The sequence below is a fragment of the Gambusia affinis genome, linkage group LG08 (genome assembly GCF_019740435.1).
Source record: "Gambusia affinis linkage group LG08, SWU_Gaff_1.0, whole genome shotgun sequence".
In the NCBI taxonomy this organism is placed as follows: domain Eukaryota; kingdom Metazoa; phylum Chordata; class Actinopteri; order Cyprinodontiformes; family Poeciliidae; genus Gambusia; species Gambusia affinis.
This window is the reverse complement of record NC_057875.1, coordinates 3,147,820-3,169,520: the sequence shown is the minus strand read 5'-3', so window position 1 is coordinate 3,169,520 and position 21,701 is coordinate 3,147,820. Positions and strand designations below refer to the sequence as shown.

Below are 21,701 nucleotides of genomic sequence, written 5' to 3'. Positions count from 1 at the left end.
TAACAAGCCAAACTGCTATTTAGATTTACCTCCCGCCGGCGCTGAGCCGAGCCCCAAACAAGCGAGCGCGGAACAGCGTGGCGCTCCCTTAAATGGACACTTTGACATTTTGGATTTCGGCTGTTTATTTTGCTTTAAACAGACACTTGTCAGCATGTGGGGGGAACATTTCTGCTTTTAAGTTTCCATAAAATGGCTCCGCTTGCATTGTTAGCGTCGCTGAGCATATCTTCGGCTCGCGGCCCGCTGAGCCCTTCGGCTGAAATGAGGGAGGGGGAGAGAAACTCACCTGATGAAAACAGAGCAGGCGGGAAACCGCAGGGCCATTATTTTAATCACGGGACCAAGACCCGGCCCCTCCAGGATGCTCACGGTTACATTTCTCTCTGTGACAGTGAGAATAATGACTACGAATCACCACCAAACCAACAAACCTGAATTTCTTTCTCAAAAGAAATAAAAAATAAAAAACAGAGGAAGAGGCGACTGTTTTCTTTTCTCACACGGTGTGACATCACCTCCTCTAATGGCAGGAAGATAAAACATTTTGAATGCGCTTCTTATGTTTATCTGCCATCTACACCTGATTATCCTTGACACGCTCACACCTTACACTGCAAAAACTCAAAATATCACCAAGTATTTTTAGACTAGTTTCTATTGGCAAATTCCTTATCACAAAACTAACTTACAAGTAACTTTTCAGCCAGCCATTGGCGCTTGTTTTAATTCAATAATACCTTATTTAATGGATTATTTTCTTAAAACAAGCTCCTTTATCTCACTCAAAGGTTACTTGAGTTAGTTTTTTCTTATTTGAAGTGTACCATAGAAACGAGACCAAAAATACTTTCTGATATTTTAAGTTTTTTCAGTGTTTTGGTAGAATCAGACATTTCATTTTCAGAAAATACAAAGAACAGCAGCACAACTGAAAGATTATCATAAAAACAACCAAAACACTGCAAAAACACAAAAGGTTACAAAGTATTCCTGCCCTAGTTTCAGGTGCAAATATCTTAGGACACTTGAAATGAGACAAAATTAACAATATTAATAATTCCTTAATATTGATGAAAAAATATTAGTTCCACTGGCAGATTATTTTCATGGGAAAATGTCTTCTTAAAATGAATATAAAATTTTAAAATTTAATTTTTTTTCATCCATGTTAAGGATCTATTGACTTAAAACAAGCTCATATTTCTTGCTGTGATGTTACTTGTAAGTTATCTTCGTCTTATTTCAAGTGTACTAAGATATTTGCACCAGAATCTAGAGTAAAAATACTGGGTAAGGTTTTGCGTTTTTACAGTGTGTATAACATCTACACAGGGTTTTGCTGTTAAAAGTCTTACACATCCTGATTTTAGCGATTACTGTAACTCAATAAATCTAACTTTAACCATTTTTCTGATTTCCCGGCCTTCTGTCGTGTAACCCTGACAGTTTAATGTTTCTCCAGATGTGAGAAATTAACTTTTTATGATTTAAACGGCGCACTCAGGCAAACAGGAACTCCTTAAAGCTGCAGGATCTGTGACCTCTCGTAAATTTTACTGCTAGGTGTGATTGTGCAGCAACTTTGACTTTTTAACGGCGCTGCTGTTCCAAAGCCAACACCGGGGGCCGTTTCGGACCACAACCACAGCTGATAGAGAGGGGAAAAAAAAAAAATCACGTTTGATCCTCTTATGCGTCAATCCGGGCTGCAGCCGTCGGGATGAAACGAACACGACCGGGTATGTTTACTACCGATTTAATCTGCTTATCCTGACGTGATGCTGCACGTTTCTGTGCCAAACGCCTCAGTTTAGCACAAACAGAAACATTCTGAGGTTTTTTCTGAAAATGAGACAAAGTTGTTTTGTTTGTTTGTTTGTTTTTTTCCCCTCCAGGGGGTATTTTGTGAGCTCTAGTGTCCTTTATTTGAAAGTAGGTTGACAGGAGAGGGGGAAGGAAAAGGGGGAAGACATGCGGCAAATGTTGGCCGGGTCCGGGAATCGAACCCGCGACCACCACGTCGAGGACTGAAGGCCTCCAAATGTGGGTCGCGCTGTCCTCTACGCCACCACAGCACGCCCCAGACAAAGTTTTAAGATTACACACAACCAGATGGATGATTTTAACAAAATAACTCTTAGTTGGGCTGTCAGAATAATAATTTTGCTGGATGATAAATAGTCACAGATGTTATTGTGATAAAGAATAATATTATTTACAGACTATTTTGAAGTAATATAATGCTAGTGGCTAATAATAATGCAAGAACACATTCTGGAAAACCATTAAATATTCATTAAACTTAAAATTCAACACTGGAGCTGGAAGACATTTTATATATCCAAAATGAATAAACAAAACAACAAATAAAATCAATTTTTAAGTTTCTGTAAATTAAACTTTCCTTACAAAAAGAGGCAAGTTGAGACCAAAACACCAGACTGAAGACGTTTATCATTCAGTTTTTAGTTCGAAAGAGAAAAAAAGAGAAAAACAATAAAATATGCAAATGAAAATGGAGCTTGATTTAATTTAGAATGTGATTAATTGATTCATTTTCTTACTAAGAGATTGTACCCATCAAGAGTCTTCGGTTTGAACTCCTGATTTCAGTTTTGATCAAAACCTTTTTTAAAACCCGTCTCAAAACTTATTTTCACCCAACCGAGAGTTGATGTTACTTCATCTTTATTGGTATTGATTTTATCTGTTAAACTGTGTCGTTGTGGTTCCTGAACACGCAGCTGTTACCAGTTCAGTTCCTCTTAATTATAACCAGTCTTCCTCGTTATCTGGTACCTAAATGAATGTCGGTGTGTAACCTGAGCTCCAGCGGCAGCAGAACAGGCCGACACTCATCCCTCTAATGTAATTGCACTGAGTAATGGTGCCGATCCAATAACATTAATGGAGACGGTGACTCGGTTCCACACAGCAGCTAAAAATAGGACAGCAGAAAAGAAGCTGATTGAGGTTAAACAACGAGTCAGAAGTTTAGTCCTACCCTTCGTCTGACCCTTTTTTTTTTTTTAGAGAAAGTGTCAACAGGTTGCCAGCAGGGCTCAACTGGAGGCAATTAAAATGCTCAGTGAAGTGAGACACGGGGCAGATGGTCAGGCACAAACCAGCTTGATGCACAACTGGTAACACAGGTTTCCTCTGATAAAATCTGCGCCGTCCAGAAATCACAAAACGACTCAATCTGCAGAACATTCTGGGTTTGGCCTCCGAGCCACAGAGACGGAGCAGAGAAGTCAGAAATGTAAATTTAATACTCAACGGACTCATAGATGAAACCCAAAGAGTGTTTTCTCACCTGGCAGTCTGGCAGATTTGGTTCGATTGAGGATCAAAATATTTGTTTCACTTTCACACTGCAGTCCAAAACAATCCAAATGCAAAACGTTGAACGATGAACAGTTACTTCTGTTTCATCATCCTGAAACTTTTCTTCACCCAACTCTACACAGAGAGATCCAGAGTTTTAGATACTTGACCGGCAACATGATCAACGACTCGACAACATGATCAACGACTCGACAACATGATCAACGACTCAACAACATGATCAACGACTCGACAACAAAGCAAAAGGAAGAGTTTCTGGGACGCGGTTTGTCTCATCTGTGCACCTGTAGCAACTCGGTAAAGTAGGAAACTCTGCAGCTTTTCCTCATTGTTACAAAGGGGAACATTACACTGCAAAAACACAAAATCAATCACAAAGACTTTTTGGCTTAATTTCTAAGTGCAAATATGTTGTTGCACTTAGGATAAGACAAAACTAACTTACAAGTAATTTTTCAGCAAGATATGGGAGCTTTTAAGTCAAGTATTCCTTAATTTTGATGGGAATATACTAGTTCCACTGGTATATTTCTATCATATCAATAACTTTTTTCTGTGTTATTAATGAAATAATCCCCAACATTAGTTACATTTTTAGCTGCTGTGGTTTTCTTTCATGCTGCACCGAATCAAACAAACCAAACTAATTAAAAACCTGTTCCCCTCCTCGTCTGTGGGGGCGCTGCACCTAGAACCACTGAAGGAAACGGTAAAAAAACCTCTGAAGACACTGAGCGCAACTTCCTTCTTCACCAAATGTAAACAAAAAAAGCAACAGACTGGCGTCAGATTTCAGAGGTTGTAGTATTTCTCTTTTATATTTGGTAAATCCATTTCTCCTGCTAGCGCTAAGCTAACATGTTTGTTTTGGTTGTATTTACCCAGAATGCCATGCATTTTAGTTCACTTCCTGCTTTTGGAGCCAATACTCTAGTCTTTAAATCTAGTCTGATTTAAAGATTAGAGTATTGGCTAAAGATTAACCAGAATTATTCCGATTTTTAAATATTGTAATTCTGTTTACTCTGTAATTTTACATACTTTGCTTTATTTGCTGTTGATTGTAATTTTTCATTTAATAAAATGTTGAAGGTCTTTTTAGGGGCGAGTGTTGCTAATTAGCTATGGCTGTATACGCTGTGATGCAGACAGTATTGTTTTTGTTTTGCTCTATGTTTTTGTAACAAATAAACAATGATTACTATTACCATTGCTGGTAATCTGGTCCACTTTGCATTCACATATTCAAAGTGCACCAGAGTTCACTTCAACTGAACCGAGACTGAGGTTCCTGACCAGCGTTCGCTTTTTTCATCCGCACTAGAGTTTACACTGCCAAAACAAAATCCTACCAAATATTTTTGGTTTAGTTTCAAGTATAAATATCTTACTACACTAGAAATAATATAAAACAAACTGAAAAGTAACTTCAACATCTTATGTGAGCTTGTTTTAAGTCAATAATTCCTAAGTATTGATGAAAAAGTTCTAGTTCCATTGGCAGATTATTTTACCATCAAATAATTATTGACTCAAAATAGATATAATATCTTGCTGAAGTTACTTTTAAGTTAGTTTCATGAATGCCAGATATTATGCATTTAAAAAACAAAATCTTCATTTAAAACAACAAATACATCTTGCTGTAAAGTTAATTTTGTGTTAATTTTGTCTTATTTCAAGTGTACTTGGTAAACTTCTGGTTAACAAGTATTGGTTTTGGCTCATATTTCTTGCTCAAAAGTTACATTTAAGTTAGTTAAATGTACTAAGATACTTACACTAAAAAATACATTAGGATACTCGGGTCGTTTTTGTATTTTTACAGTGTAAATGGTTGAAATCTGAACCTGGTTCTGGAATAAATAAAACAGACTAATCAAAAGTTTCTCAACCCGTTCCCAAAGGTCAGCAGTTCTTGAATTTGACCCTGAACTGAGGAGTTTTCCGGATCCCACGGCGTCTTGCAGCCTACAGTCGCCTCTCAAACAGAACCACTTTCCAGAGCCTGCTTTACGTTAAAAGTTAACCCAGTTCTGGTTGGTTCGGCCCGGTGTGGGCAGCTATTTACAGCTTTGTGTTTTCTCTGTGCCACGCTGGGAATGAGCTTTAGATAACAGATGTTTCTGCGTGGAGAGCAGCTGCAGCTTCCAGCAGGCCCTCATGCTGCTCCACGCACAACATCCATCAGAACCACACGAGTTGCGTCACATTATGTGTCCCGTCATGACAGAACCGAGCCGCACCATAACCAGTCCCCATAATCATCATCAGCAGCCTCTCTGTTATCAGCTGCCCGGGTTATCTGCGTTGATACCCGGGTATCTGCGGCCGCTCGACCTCCGCTGACTGAAAGCCCCAGTCTCTCCAAAACAAAACAGATTACCGCGAACAAAACCAGCGGGAAGAGAAGCGGCATCACCCGCTTACCTGGGGAGTAGAGCCGGGCCAGCTGCCGGGCCCCGGCGTGCTGCGGGCCCCAGCGAGGCGCCGCGCTGCGGGCAGCCGCCCCATGCTCGTTCCCGTTCGGATCCTCCTCCGCCATGGACCGGTGCCTGATGTCGGTCTCCGAGAGAAGCGACGCCGCCATCGCCGCTGCCCGCTGTCCCTCCTCTGGTTTAGGCTTTCAGCGAGCAGACATGAACCGGGCCAGCTTACGACTGCTGGTTCGGTTCCGTGTCCGGGCCTCCAGAGCTGCTTGACGCTGACTTAGCAGGAGGAAGGAGGCTGGAGCAGGTGATAACAACTCGGCAGCAGAACCCGGAAACGCTCCGCTGACACACAGACCTACTTTTAACCAACCAGCAACCGCTGCTTTAATGTTTAACTGGAAAACTGAAATACTTTGAAATGCTCCTTCATGTGAAGGAATGAAGCGTTTTCGTGTCATTAAACAAAATAACATTTAAGTGTTAGGATCTTAGGGACGGTCTGCAAATTACTTTTATCGTAAAACATGGGAAACTTAGCTAAAGATAAACAACAATATCAGTTATGTAGATAAAAACTTGAATATTACATATAGAAAGAAAACTCGGAAATGTAAGGTTGAAAATTTTCTACAAAAAAAATCTAGAAAAAAAGAGAACTACATCTGATTTTTGAAAAGTCAAAACTTTGCTAGAACTAGAAATTAAAACAAGAACATTTCTGAGCTTGAAAATTCAAAAATTTGCAAGAAAAATATTCAGAATTACTTAAATAATTTTTTTAAAAAATTCTAGAAAAAGCAAGGATGTTTCTGATTTTTACACTCAAAATGTTCCTAGAAAAAAAGAGAAAAAATTCTAGAAAATCAAGAACATTTAAGAGTTTGAAACATCAAAAAATATTCAGAAATTTTTAGATCTATCCAAGAAATCTAGAGCAAAGAAATTTTTGAATTTTAAAACTAGAAAATTTGCTAGAAAAATGTAGAATTTTTAGATATATCCCAAAAACTTTTGAGAAAAAACATGAAAATTTCTGAGTTTGAAAAGTTGAAAATTCACAAGAAAAATGTGCAGAATTGTTTTAGATCAATCTCAGAAATTTCTTTACGAAATCAAGGACAAGTATGAATTTTAATATTCAAAAGGAATAATGCGTTTTCATTTGATTAAATAAAACAAAAGTTCAACTAGAAAGTTGGAAAATTAGCTAAAAATAAACAGCAATCTCAGTTATGGAGATAAAAAACTGACAATGGCCTTTCAGAGCCATTGTAGATAGAAAAAATCAGTAATTTTCCACCCAAAACTGTATTAAAACTTTTCTAGAAAAAAATGAAGAAATTTCTGAGCTTCAAAAAGCAGAAATTTTGAGATTCATCTCAGAAAAAAATCCAGAAAAAAAATTAGTTCATCTCTGAGTTTGAAAAAAATAAAAAACTTACTGGAAAAAAGTAAAGAAATTGAATTTAATTTAATAAGTTTGCTAGAAAAAGCCTGAGAATTTCTGAATTTGAAAAGTAAAAAATCTGCTTAAAAAAAGTTGAGAAATTTTTAAATAAATTTCAGACATTTTCTTTTTTTAAAAAGGAACATTTCTGAGTTTTAAAAGTTGAAAACGTTCAATAAGAAATTTTCTGATTATTCTCTTTTTTTTCTAGAAAAACCAAGGACATTTCTCAGTTTGAAAAGTCAAATATTGTCAACTTTTGGAAATTTTGAGTTTAGTACATAAAATTTTTTGATTTTTGAAACTCAGAAATAAATGTCCTTGGTTTTTCAAAAAATAATAATAATAATAATAAAAAAAAATTAATTAGTTTCAAAATGTCTGAGTTTTTTCTAACAAACATTTGTTTTGATCTTCATTTAAAAAATAATCTTTGTAAAATTGTGTCATATTTATGATCTTGATAAAACCAAATTTGTTTCCTGCTTTCTACAAAACAGTTAATCTTTTCAAAATAAGAACATCTCACGTAAAAATATATTTTGTTGGGATGTGCTGTGGTGGCGCAGGGATTAAACACAACCCACATAAGGAGGCCTTAGTCCTCGACGCGGCGGTCGCAGGTTCGATTCCCGGCCTGGCAACCTTTGTTGCATGTCTTCCCCCTTCTCTCATTACCCACTTTCCTGTCAATTAACTATCTGATAAAGGCCACTAGAGCCAATAAAACCTTGAAAAAAAAATATATATATATATATCTTTTGTTTCCAGAATATAACCAGATGGTCGTTGTTACATCACAATCATGATACTTGACGTAAAACCTTGATTAAGTCTAAATAATGGCAGATTTGATATTTGCTGTTTGATTTTGTCGTCAGAACCACAAATCCTAAATATGTTGAGTCACTGGGATTTTATGAAAACAAACTAAACAAAGATCTGAGGAAAACGACTGGAAACAAATTTATGTTTCTCCTTCCACACATGCTGCATTGTGGCAAAGTGAGGCGGTGACCTTATGAAAGAAATCTTTGTTGTTTCAGAGGCAGAACCGCCGCAGAGTGGAGGACAAACGCTTTCTGTGTTGGTGTTTCTGAAAGCTCTCGCTATGAATCCTCTGGTTTTCTGTTTTCAAAGTCTAAAATGAGCTGCTAGGCAGGAATAAACATCAGAATCTGATTGGTCACAAATTAAACAAATAGCTTAATGAACGCCCATTTAATAATTAAAGACAAAGGCAGAGTTTCTTCTGAGTATCTTTACGAAATAATTTCTTCTGAGGCTGCTTGGATCTTCTGATAATCATGATCAGGGCCGGTCCAAGGCATATATGGTCCTGATTAGGACCTCCACACCACCAGAGGGCTCCCAAGAGCATCAAGCTAGCATGATTTTATATATATATATAATAACACTGAATAATACAAACTAAATGCTATTACAGTTTGAAATACAATGTGTTTACTGTTTTTATAGTTGGTACAGGGATAAGTGATTAATCTCCTCCTGTTATTGGCTTCCGCCACAGTTTTGGAAAAATAAGATATCAAAACTATTAACTTGTTTACTGTAAATTTACTGTTTATCAGTAAATAATTTCAAATAATTAAAACAATACGGTCCATTTAATACCACTTCACATCTCAAAATCCACAGATTCTTTTTATTTTGCTGCTGTTGTAATGTCAAAATCAGCAGCTGTAATAACACGGGCATGATGTAAGCTAATAAAAAAGTATCATTAATAACCCAGGTATGTTTCACAGATAGATAAGCTCAGGAATGATGAAGCATCTGGTGTTGAAATGTTGGCATGGGGGCCCCAAATGAAAATCTGCTTAGGGCCCCAAAAAGGCTTTGGCCGGCCCTGATCATTAGCATTTATTAGCTTTGGCAGTTTAGACAAAAGTTGATTCAGCTTGAAAGTAAAAACAAATATTTAAATATTTTCAAATAATCTGGACTACATTGAATAAAATCTAAAACCTGAAGTATTAAAACTGGTCAGACCCAGATTGGATCATTCAGTACTGATTTTGATTCATTAATACAGTTTGTTACCTTTTTGAGTTTAAAATGCAACAGTTAGCAAGTTTTCCTGCTATTTACACCACAAATGTTGCCCTTATACATTTGTGTTGATACATTTGATTACATATACGTTTGATTTTCCCAGCAAACAGACACTGAGAAAATCAAACCTGAAGTTAGTTACTATAAGATGTACCATGTAGTTCCTCAGGGTTTTCCTCTTGGACCCACTTGATTAGTGATTTATTCGTGTCCCTAAAATCATATTTAAACATTGTTTAATAATTTGCTCTTTAACCCAACTGTCAGGTTTACTTGTATAACACATTTCAGCATCAAAATATCATACAATAACCAATTATGAAACAACCAGTCAAATCCCATCATCAAATATATTGATCATTAGCTGCGTTTCCATTCCAATTCGATATTTCAAAAATAAATTCACTAATGGAAACACACTGATTTAGAAAAAAAGTCTTTTTGCAATAAAAAGTTTTGGCTCTAGCATGAGGTGCTTTTTTTTGGCCAAATCTAAATTGCATTGTTTTGCAAAAGTGCAAGAGAAGCATTTTTAGCACAAAAGTCACACGATCAACAACAGGATGTTACTACTGGCGGAAACTACAAAGACGACGACACGTGGTGGTAGGAAGAAGATGGTGCAGCTTGTTTTTATAAGGTTTATTGTTTCATTGAAACACCACAATTGCGGGCGTGCTGTGGAGGTATAGGAGATAGCATGACCCACATTTGGAGGCCTTGAGACCTCAACACGGCCGTCGCGGGTTTGATTGCCGGACCCGGCGTCATTTGCCGCATGTCTTCCCCTCTCTCTCCCACTTTCCTGTCAGCCTACTGTCATATAAGGGACACTAGAGCCCACAAAAAGACCCCTGGTGGGGAGGGGAAAAAAAGAAAAAGAAATACCACAATTGCAAAATTACACCAGTGGAACCATCTGGTTGTTGATTACGTGACTCATGTGATGTGAAAAAAAGATGTTTCCATTGCAGTTTTGCAAAATAAACACAAACAACCCCCAAAAAGAAACACTCCACTTCATTTCAGCACCATTATATTTAAAAACAAATTTTTTGGAATTGGGGTTTCTCATCTGTCCAAATGACATTTTTCCAGAGGCTTTGTGGTTCATCAATATTCAGCAATTGCCACTTTCGCTTTTTTACAGCTTAATTCCACAGTGGCGTTATCCTTGGCCGTCTCCCATGAAGTTCCCTCTGGCTCAAACGATGGCGGACGGTTCGATCCGACGCCGATGTACCTCGACTTGGAGCCTGAGCTCTTTAGCTACCATTCATATCATTCTACTCTTCAGTTCGTCATCAACTTTACAATCCTGAAAATATTACACTTCAGCAACTGTAGTCACAGGAATATCAAGCTGCTTGTAGAAGGTTTTAGCATTTTTATCCTGTAATGTTTCTGTAATTTTTGTTTTAATCTTCTGGGACATTTTCAGTAGCTGTATTTCCATTATGAATGTGCGCAAAAGTTTGTTGATATTCTGCTAATGTCGAAAAGACACAATTTAGTAATTTCCATTAAATAAAATAAGCAATTAAAATCCCACGTGAATAAGTTTGTTCATACTTTAAATCATAGAAATTTTAATTTGTCATTTCTGCTAGTAGTAACCCCTGGATGTTGATCACATGACTCATGATGCAAAAAAAGTGTTTCCATTGCAGCTTTACCAAATAGACCAATGTCAATACAGCCAAAATATCACCTCATCTCATGCAAAACCATTTTATAGAAATTGGTGAGTTTCTATTAAGAAACCTGGTTTTCACAGACCATGTAATTACGAAAAACTGGAATTACAAAAATAAATTTACGTAATGAAAACACAATAATCTTGAAATAAAGTTTTTGGGCTAAAATGAGGGGATTTTTCAGCTGTATCGAAACAAGTGTTTTTCACAAAACTGCAATGAAAACTTTTTTTTAATCACACGAGTCACATGATCAACAACAGGATGTTACTACTGGCAGAGACGACAAATGAGACAATAGGAAGTGGTCGGAGGATGAATGTTTTTATTCACAAGTTATTTTAATTGTTTCTTATTTAATGGAAACACCGGGATTGTTTTTATTTGACATTAGTGGAATATTGTCAAAGTTTTGCACACATTTGTAATGGAAACGCAGCTACTGACTAATTATCCCCCTTTAAATAGGAAAACTATTCACATCTCAGTTTCATTTTCAATTTGGAGTCTAAAGGGCCACATAAAGAGCTACAGCGGGTCAGATTTGGCCCCCAGACCTCGAGTTTGACACACGTGGCTCACAAGCTTAAAGACACATTTTGGTTTAATATTTGCCTACGATATTATTTTTCTCCAGTTAATTTTTTTAAATGACATGCAAATCAGCAAAATCAAATAAATTGCCTGATTTTTATTGGCTCGTTTTCAGTAAAAATTTTTATTGTTACCTTTGTCAGTTTCAAGTCATTTCAGTAACTATTTTGAGACTTTTGGTAATTGATGTTTGTTTACCTCACTTCAGGTTAATGCTGCAAAAAAAGCAGCTAAAAAGCAGCAATTCCTGTTTAAATAACCTCACACACACAGGAGTTCTTTATTTCTCTTTTATTTATTTGTTTTCTTGTTTTTGTCTGTACTAGATTATTGCAATCTGGTTAATTCACATTTAAAAACCGGTCTTTGACCAGACGCACTGAAATCAATGATAATCATTTGTACAATAACCATTACAGGCTCCATGTCTGGAAATCCCAAATAAAAATAAGAAAAGAGCAGAAAAATGAAAGAAAAAATCTGTATGTTTTTCTGCACTTTATTTTTGTTTTCATGATTTTTTTGATAGTAATTACAAAAAGGGAGAAAATATATATAACAATCATAAAAAGGAAAGGTTGTTTGTGGGCGGGGTCGGGGATATTACGACTGGCAAACAATCACAACACAGCACGAGTACCTACTAATCGCAACAAATAAAATATTGAAAAAAAGGCAAAAAAAAAGGGACAAAAAAGTAACGAAAACAAAGACGCAACAAAGTGAAGCTTCTCCTACAATCTATGGAAAGTATAACGAAAAAGGAAAACGTGTTTTTTTTATTCTGTTTGTTGTAAAATAAAATAAAAAGCATGAGTCAGGAGGAGAGGGCTTGGCAGGGACAATAAAAAATACTGCTGCACGTACAATACCTTTGTTCGCCCTTCTCCTCCCGTCATGTCGCTCTTACAGTTTCCCACTTTCCCCCTTTTCTTTATTTAATAGCATTTCCCATTAATATTCCGTCACCCGCTGCTCCTAATGGCCGCGCCCAGTCGCGCGATCGTTACACTTTTACATGTGAGTAGCAAATGACACTTTGATTGGCTGTGATGTGGAGATGGGGGTCCCCCGCCGGCTGCGGGTCGGGGGCGCGGCTGAGCTGAGGGATCCCGCAGGGCGCCGGTCTCACTGCGCGTGCTGACTCAGTGTGTGGTTCTGCGGGGAAGAGACGGAGAACGGGAGCAAGAGTGAGAACACATGATGGGAGAAATAATGGGCTGCATGAGCGGAGAGCTTTCCACTAAACTACAACCCACCCCCAACACACACACACACACACACACGCACGCACACACACACACACGCAGCAGCAGAACAGAAACTCAACTGCCTCCCACAGAACCAACAGCAAGGTCTCTTCAGTTCAGACAATCTGACGAAAGAAGAAAGAGAACCAAAGGAGTCGGCAAAAAAGTGCAGTTTATGTGTTTCTGCAAACAAACACTAAATATTTAAATTTTAGACCTTTTTTAATCAGAATCATTTGGATTTCTGTGAAAAGAATCAAGTTTTTCCAACTTTCACCAAGCAGCAGAAGAAGCAGGTTGTAGAACCTTTTTAAGTGGTTTTGACACATTTTTCTTTCCATAATTGCTTCACTTCACTGCCTGCATTTCCACTGACTGTAAATCTGAGCAAATTGGAATTAGCAAAACAAATTTGTTAAATAGAGAAACTCTTTTTGATAAAAAGGATGAGGCTGCACTGCGACAGACGGGCGACCTGTCCAGGGTGAACCCCGCCTCTCGCCCGGAACGTTAGCTGGGGATAGGCACCAGCAACCCTCCTGACCCCATTAGGGACAAAGGGTGAATGGATGGATGGGTGGATGAGGCTGCATCCTAATAAGTTTATTCTGCCAAACTAATGGAGTAATGGGAACATTGTTTTTGCATCACATGATTCACATGGTCAACCTGATGTTGACCTGAGGTCTCTGCTTCTGCTGGCAGAGACGCCAAAGAAGACAGGAAGTGGAAGGAAAATGACGGTGTGGAATGTTTTTAATGACTTTAAATGTGATTTTAAATGCGACTATTATTAAATGGACACACCTCAATAGCAAACTAGTTTTTTTCAGACATTCGCAGCACATCGACAACGTTTTGTGCACATTGAGATGAAAGCGCAGCTACTGAGCTGTGGAAACATTTGAACACAAGGTGTGGCGTTTTTACCTAATTTGACTCAAGAACGTTGGAAAGCAGATCATCATCCTTCCACTACCGTGCTTGACTACATAAAATCCACATATCAAATTTAATCATAATCAAACTGTAATGGTGAATATCTAAAATAATCTACCAAGCTAGTGCCAAAGCGGTCAATTAGATTAATTGTGAAAAATCAATTACTGAAATAACTGCCAACTAAATTAGTAATTGATTAATTGTTAACTGGAGTATGCAGAATCAAAAAAACACCATTTACTGAAACAACAACTAATGATTATTTCAATAATAGATTATTCTTTTGATTAATTGGCTAAAGAAATTGCCACATTCTTCACAGTTTTATTTAACCAATTAAACCTTTTTATACAATATTAGAAATACATTAAACAATACAAACAAACAAAATAATTACGTTTTATTTTTAAATAGGAAAATAAATATTAATTGCAGGTTGAGTAGTTTTGGTTAGAAGAAGGTTTTTAATCTTAAATGCAAAATATTTATGTTTTGCAAAGTTTTGGCTTTATAACTGCTTCTAATCAATTACTGTCCTTTCACCGAATGGCCTTTTTTAGATTCTGTATGCTTTAGTTAATGATTAACCGGTCACTAAATTAGTTGATGATTATTTAAATTGATTAATCACGATTAATCGTTTCAAACCGTAGTTCCTGCAGTGAAACAAATGTTGTTCCAGAAGTCTTCAGGACTTTACAAACCCAAGTTGTGATGCTAAAGGTTTTCTTCTAAGAAACACTACTCTCTAATTGACTTGGCATGAACTTTAACCTTTAACCTGATAACATGTATAACAATAAACAGTTAAGGAGCAATTAGCAGCACCTTAAACCCAGTCTGAACCAGCATGGATTTAATCTGTTTTTGTGTTTTCGTTTCTGTTGTTTCCACCAGAACCTCGACGGAATCGCTGCGTGTTTATTCAGATGTGGTAGACCCTCGTGTCTTTCCATTTTGTGATTAATATTTTACAGAAAGCATCTCGGCACCTCTGAGACGCCTTCACTCACATCTCACCAAAGGCATCAGAGCATCAACACTTGATTACAATGAAAAAAAAAAGGTCCATCTTTTTAAAACATTTAAATTCAGATCAGCAGCGAGAGCACAAACAGAAACTGATGGAGGGTCTCCAGGTAAAACGCTGCAGAGATTTACAACGAGTTTTATTTTAAATCAACACAGGACGGAAAAAAATCAGCTGAATGTGAACGTAGGATTAAAAATGATGCTTCCTTGAATAGGTTAGGATAGATCTTTGGTCTATACAAAACATATTACATTTCTAAAATAATTTTTAGACAGCGAGAGTTTATCCTGCTCAATTCTGCTTATGTTGAACTGTTTCAGGGTCTCTTGTCACTTTACATCCAAATAAGCTGCTGCTGACCACGCCGCCCAACTCAACGTTTTCACTAGTACAAGAAAATGGCTGAAAACAAATGCGGCATTGAAAAGCAGAAGTGGAGCCTCCTACACAACCAACAAGAATGCATCGAAGCGACTTCTGGAAGGTAAGTCAACAACAAAACACTTGTTTTTTCCAGCAGCCATTGTACAAACCAACTGGCACTCAGCTGGGGTTGCTAACGGGGCAGTGCCTTCTGTGACTTAATCAAAAGGTTTTTGAAACGATTCATTTTCAAGACACCAAAAAACATGAACTTACTGTAAAAAAAATGGCTGGGTGTTTTTTTTTAGAAGCAGTTGAGACCCAAATGGAAGAAGAAAAATATGCAAAATGTGAATTTTGCATATTAGTTCCCCTTTAAGTGACTAAAACAGTAAAATCTGAAGGTTTTGAAATGTCGTGTGGCTGCTCTATATCAGCTTCAGATGGGAACTGAACTCAGGATAATCTGGATTTGCCAGTTCAGAAGTTAGCGATAGCATTACATCTAAAGCAGGAGGATGGGGAGATGGTTGGAGGGATTTCTTTGGGAATGTGTGGAGATATTTCCTCTGTGATTCTCCCCAGATGGCAAAACTTTCTCCAGACAAAAACACCTCCTAAAAATTTCTCTCTCTCTCTCTCTCTGTCGCACACAAAGACCAATTCCCACAGAAATCCTCTCTGCTTCCTCACAAACACACACAATTCCCAGCGAGCTCTTCCCCAATCAACGCCGCCCCTCCTCGCCACTAAGAGCAGCTTTCTCAGATTAATCGCTGCTTCTCTCCGATCAGGAAGAAAAACACAACAGAAGTGGATAAGAGGGAAGACGGGGAGGATGGAGGGGTGAACAGACTGGAGCGGATGGGGCAGGAATGGGACGGATTAAACGTGGTTTGGGCTCAATAAAGACTTATTTGTCTTTCTACGGGCGCTTATCTATCCGTGCATGTTTGGTTGAGCCCTTTGGTACGTTTGTGGCGAGGCTTTAGAGGCTGAACTTGTCCATCCAGAGGAAAGTAAAGAGTATTAATGCCCCCCGCCCCCCTCAAACCCCCACAGGAGAGCAACATGCAGGCTGTGGCAGAAATACGGCAGCAAATGAGCAGAATAAGCGACGGGCCGGTGAGGAGGAAGTGTCCTCTCCTTGTGGAGGCCTCTGCAGCGAGCGGGGAGATCTCACTGGGGGCCGCTGACCCCATTATGATAGAAAACACTCCTCCTCTTCAGCGCTTACACCCATCCTCTGCCTCAGCTCCACGCACTTCCTCTGGCTGCCAGAAGAGGTCAGGCTCATTCTGCTTTAAACGAGCCAGGAGAAATTCATCTCCGAGTGAAACCAAAGGAAAAGGTGGATAGATTTGGCGGACTGGGAATAGTCTAGGAGGAGGAATGACACTACGTCACAGAAACACAATCACAGAGTTGGTTTCTGTGGTTCTTAGGGCTCAGTATTGATCAGGCAGAGAAATCGATCAGTGTGAATCTGTTAGAGTGTGGCATCACTTCCACACAATGCTCTGCTGAAACGTCAATGCAGTCCTCATTTCTTTAAATATTTCCCTCAAAGAACTGTTGGAGATATTTATTCTAGGGGTTCACTGGTTGCAGATCACCCACTGCCAATGTTTAAAAAACCTGGCCAGGCAATTCCAACTTAGGCCAATTTCTCTTGTCTGAAATGTTGCTCAGTGTAATAAGAAAGTTGCTGAGTTGGTAAATATTGTAATCTGCTAACAGACATGACCTGGTGGGCCGGACTGTTGGACAAACTATCTCACTGAAGAGCAGAAGAGGACAGTGGTTGATTTTCAGACCTTTGAGCTCCTGGTTGATGAGATCAGTGGAGAAAATCGGGTTCACATGTAAGTATTGGCCAATCACAACCTCCAAAATAAAGGAAAACGGCACCAACAAATCGGTACAGCCCTAATTTAGTCTTTATTTTTATTACTTTGAATTTTGTAAGAATTTATTCTTAGTTCACTTCATATTTCTGGGGTTATTTACAAGGTTTATTTGTGGGTTAGTCATTGTTTATCTTACTTGATTTTTGCTTGCTTTTGTTATTTACTCTAAGTTGGACAGGAAGAACTACGGAGTCATTTATTATAATAAAGTATAGGGGCTGGAATAGGACCAGCATGCACTGGGGCTGGGCCTACAAGTTTTTTTGTTGTTTTTACAAGAAGTAGCAGGAAACACTGGAAAGTTTGATCTTTGTTTATTGGTTGCCAAACTGGAAAAACGAACCGCAAAAAGCAACCTTCTCATTCTCTGGAGATTGGTCTTCTTTTACGTGCGAGGGAGCATCAACACAGTGCTGCAGTGGCTCATTGATTGAATTTTTAAATAGGATGCTTGGTTTGACAAACAATCTCCACTACAAAGCACCAAGAACTTTGTTCCAATCTGTTCTTGATCCAAAATTTTACGATACTTCGGGAAGCCGCTCAGGTTGTTCTTGATGTTGGCTGCATGTCACACAAAAGCAAACTAAAAAGCCTCTGTTTGGCTGAAGTGAACTCTGGTGCAGTTTGAATGTGTGAACGCCAAGAAGCAGGTAGCTGACTATAGGGCAGGGCATTCTGGGTAAATACTACCTAAACAAACATGTTAGCCTAGTGCTAGTGGGAGAAATGAGTCATGGTCTGTTACAAAGACAAAAAAGAAATCCTATAATCACTAAAATCTGATGCCACTCCATTTTTGTTCACGTTTTGCAAAGAAAGAAGTTGTGCTCAGTGTCTTCTTCATTTCTTCAGAGGTTTTTGTGTCGCTTCCTTCAGTGGCTCTTGGTGCAGCGCCCCCACAGGTGAGGAGGGGAATAAGTTTTCTATCAGTTTGATTGGTTTGACACAGAAAATGTAACAAACGTTGCAGTTTTGGACTCCTGGACTATCAGATGTGAAAAGAGTTTGAGCAAACATGAGTGAGACAAGCAGGGAGGTAAAATAACTGAATCATCTTCTGCTACATTCCCCACTCTAAGACAAAGGAGCATGAATGAAGCACCTGGTTTGTGGTTTGGGTTTTTATTTCATCATGATTCCCGCTGAAAACCTGCAGGCTGCAGCAGGAAACGGCCGACCCATTCCAGTCCTGCTATTGTTGTTCCTAAAGTGCTTAGAGAGAGCGAGGCTAAAGCCTGCAGAGCCGCGGGCTCATGGGAAATATGGCCCTGTCGCAGTCTGCCTCCCCCCCCAAAAAAAAAAACGAAAACATGAACAGATATGTGACCAGATTCACATAAAAACACAGAACCGGACACAGACACAGCGAATCCCAGGAGGAGCGGCAGAAAGAAGGATGAGAAAAAATCCATTCTGCTCTGTCACCTTTAATGTGCTGCTGTGTGTTTGTGCATGCAGGTATCACACAGGTATCTGTTTGCATAGGGACCACTGCTGGAATCTGATTTGCTGCTCCGTAATGATGCAACCAGACCTTAAATCAGGTCTGCTCTCAGGTGCCAGGTCTGTTTTAGAAACAGGAAGGGGAAGCGATGCCGTTGGCGTGTCCGTGTGTGGCGGCTCCACCTTTCAGCGGACCGTCTGTCAGCGCAGGAATCTGTGTCAGATCCGTGTGTGGGTTTCTTCAACGCCACACGGCGGATCACCTCAGTCGCCCCTGTGGTTTTCCGAGAGTTTCGCTTTATTTTTAGCTCCAAGTCGAAGCTCTTCCAGCACCACTTTTAAGCGTTTGCAGCCGCGTCTGGAGCCGGCAGATGGGCCGTCTTCGTCCTCTTCCGCCGCTCCCTGGCGCCCCATCAGCCCCGCCCGGCCAGGACAGGAAGCCGCCTCGGGAGCAGATCAAAAATAAACCCGGCTCCTCCATCCATCTCTGTCTGCCTTCTCTTCCCATCAGCTCCTTATTGGCACACAAATTATTGATCAATTTACGGTTAATTGGCAATTTATGAGGAAGTATTAGAGCTACACGCTAAGAACAAATAAATAAAATTACAAGAATAAAGTCATAATATTACCAAAAATAAATTCCAAGTATTACGAGAAGAAAGTCGTGGTATTACGAGAAAAACGTTATATCCCACGAATAAAGTTGTATTATGAGAATAAAGTCATAATAATGACCATTCGCGTAATTACAATTTTTTAACTTACTTAGCATGGGACCGATATATAGTCGTATCAATTAATAGTTTATTAGATTAACATTAGTTCCAATTTATTAACTAATAACGTCCGCTTAGATCTTCTCTTAGTGTTGTAGTTTGGCCTCCATCCAGCTGAGGGCGCCACTGGTCATCCTTAAGCAGAGCCAGTTGTAAGAGAAACAAAGATGGCTGTTCATGGAGGATTAAGTCTTTCACAGGTTTCATTCTGTTCATCTTTTAATTTTTAAGTTTAAAAATGTGGAATAAACAAACACCAACTTTCTGTTTAATCAGTCAGTATTTTACCAAACAGGATTCGAGCCACTGAAATTCTGACTTTATTCTCAGAATTCTGACTTTTTTAATGTTAAGATGAAAAGTCAGAAATCTGAGACAAACAGAATTCCAAGAAAAGTTTTTATCATGGGAATGTAGTCAAAATTTTGGTAATTAAAGTCAGAATTATGACTAAAAAGTCAAAATTCTGAACATTAAAGTCAGAATTTAAAGAAAAAAGTTTGAATTATGAGTTCATAGTCAACATAAAAAAAAAGATTGATTCACCTTTAGTTTAATTCATTAACTGATGGTTTAAATTCCTAATTGCTTAGTTTTTTCATAAAGTGCATATTTCTGACATTCCCAGTATATGAAATTGGGCAGGTGACGACCCCGTGACCTTTCTGACCACATCCTGTTTGGGCCGCCCCATCCCTTTCTGTCCCCCTGAGGGACTTCCCTCTCCTGCGGCTCCTGGCCCAACCAGCCGGGCCCGGAACGGTAAACACTACCAAAAATACACTCTCACTCTCAGCGTGACGGAAACGAGCAAACAAAAACATCGGCGGCCAGGCAGACGTCCGCGCTCTGAACCAGGAAGTGACCTCACTTCCAGCAGGAATACCTGCGCAGAAACAAAATATTTCAGGGAACGGCTGAGGAGATGTGGGATAAAACAATAAAGCATTTTAAAGTTCGGCGTTCCAGAGGTTAGAGATGTGTTCCGGGGAAGCAGCGGAGCGTGCCGGCTTTCCATGTCGCTGTCATAACGGCACAAAACCAATTCCCTGTGAGGCGGACATGTTTATTTATTCTTCACGATCCACAGGAACCTGGCAGAAAGATGTGAACTGAGGCTCACTGGAGCAGGATGAAGACGCTTCTTTAGACCGGATCTTTGTTTTACACATTTCCTTTAGTTTGACTTCCAGGTAGCTGTTCACTGGAAGAGACTGGAGCTTCAAGAAAATCCAAAACCAAAACAACCAACTCAGGTTAGAAAGAAAGGATGAGAAAATATGTTTATCACACTCAGTGTTTTTCATTAATACATAATGATAATTTTGGCAAAAGTAAAATGACAGTAATATAGCAAACAAACCATTAAAATTAACTCATTTCCAAACTAAAACAACAATACTTAGAATAATAATTAAAGTAAAATAAAAAGGTAAATATTTCTCTTAAATTACATTGTGGGATAAATAAGTATTTTTCAAAATTAACAGAAATACACAAACAAAATTAGAAACAGAAAGAAAAAAAACTGATTTGCAAACTAATTAAATAAAGAAACAAAGTAAAAATAAATATAAACTTAAAAGGAATAACATACTTATATTTAATTTGCAGGTAATAAAGCTGAAATAAAAAATATTAATCAAAAATAGAAACATAAGAAAACATTATAAAAATTACTTTAATTTTTTTTAGTTCAAATTAATGACGATTACAAAATAAAAAACTATTAAAAAAACTAATTTAAACATTTCATGCGATCGTCAGGATGATAAGAAAAAATATGCAAAGATTTTTTTAAAAACTAATTTAATTTAATATAAAATAACTAAATGTCTTTTGTGTTGGAAATTATCTATTTCTTTTAAACTTTTACAACAAATTAAGTGATTTATTTGCAAAGAGTCTGGATAGTGTTTCTTCACACACTAATAATCAAACCCAGTTATTGATTTCTTTGATTGATTCTTCATAGTTTAACAACAATGAATGTTTTCAGCAGAATCGTAGCAGAGCGGATCTTTTGTTTGGAACATCTTTCTGTTTCTTCTCCCTGATGGAAAACATAAAAAAAGATCTGGGGATTCAGAGAGGTAGAAATATGTGTGTGTGTGCGTGTGTGTGCGTGTGTGTGTGTGTGAGTCCCAGGTCCCTGCTCTAATAACACAGCGTTTCCCAGAGAGCAGTGGGGCAGCTCTCTGGGATCCGCAGGGATCTACGGATCAAATTCACACACACACAGAGCCGAGGGATGCACGGATCAGAGGGTACACACTGCGACTCCACACACACCTAAACCTTATTTCCCAGTTCAGACACACACACACACACACACCCACACACGCACACACACACACACATTTCCATAATTCAGTTAGAGG

General features: G+C 38.4%; 2 protein-coding genes across 4 annotated transcripts in view; both read right to left on the bottom strand.

Annotated features, from left to right (window-relative positions):
• si:ch211-212o1.2 (uncharacterized protein LOC492735 homolog) overlaps positions 1–6,145 on the bottom strand; it is a 35,493-nt gene extending 29,348 nt beyond the window's left edge. The window contains exon 1 of the mRNA XM_044125799.1: positions 5,782–6,145. Within this exon, the coding sequence (XP_043981734.1) occupies positions 5,782–5,941 (160 nt within the window). The 5' untranslated portion in view covers positions 5,942–6,145. The remainder of the gene's footprint in view (positions 1–5,781) is intronic.
• A 5,728-nt stretch (positions 6,146–11,873) lies between these two features.
• znf423 (zinc finger protein 423) overlaps positions 11,874–21,701 on the bottom strand; it is a 182,414-nt gene continuing 172,586 nt past the window's right edge. For 2 of the 3 annotated variants that reach the window (XM_044125794.1, XM_044125795.1), the window contains one exon: positions 11,874–12,755. In XM_044125794.1, the coding sequence (XP_043981729.1) occupies positions 12,726–12,755 (30 nt within the window). In that variant the 3' untranslated portion in view covers positions 11,874–12,725. Of the gene's footprint in view, positions 12,756–18,405; positions 19,056–21,701 lie in introns of those variants that run through there. The other variant, XM_044125793.1, reaches the window with a different exon arrangement.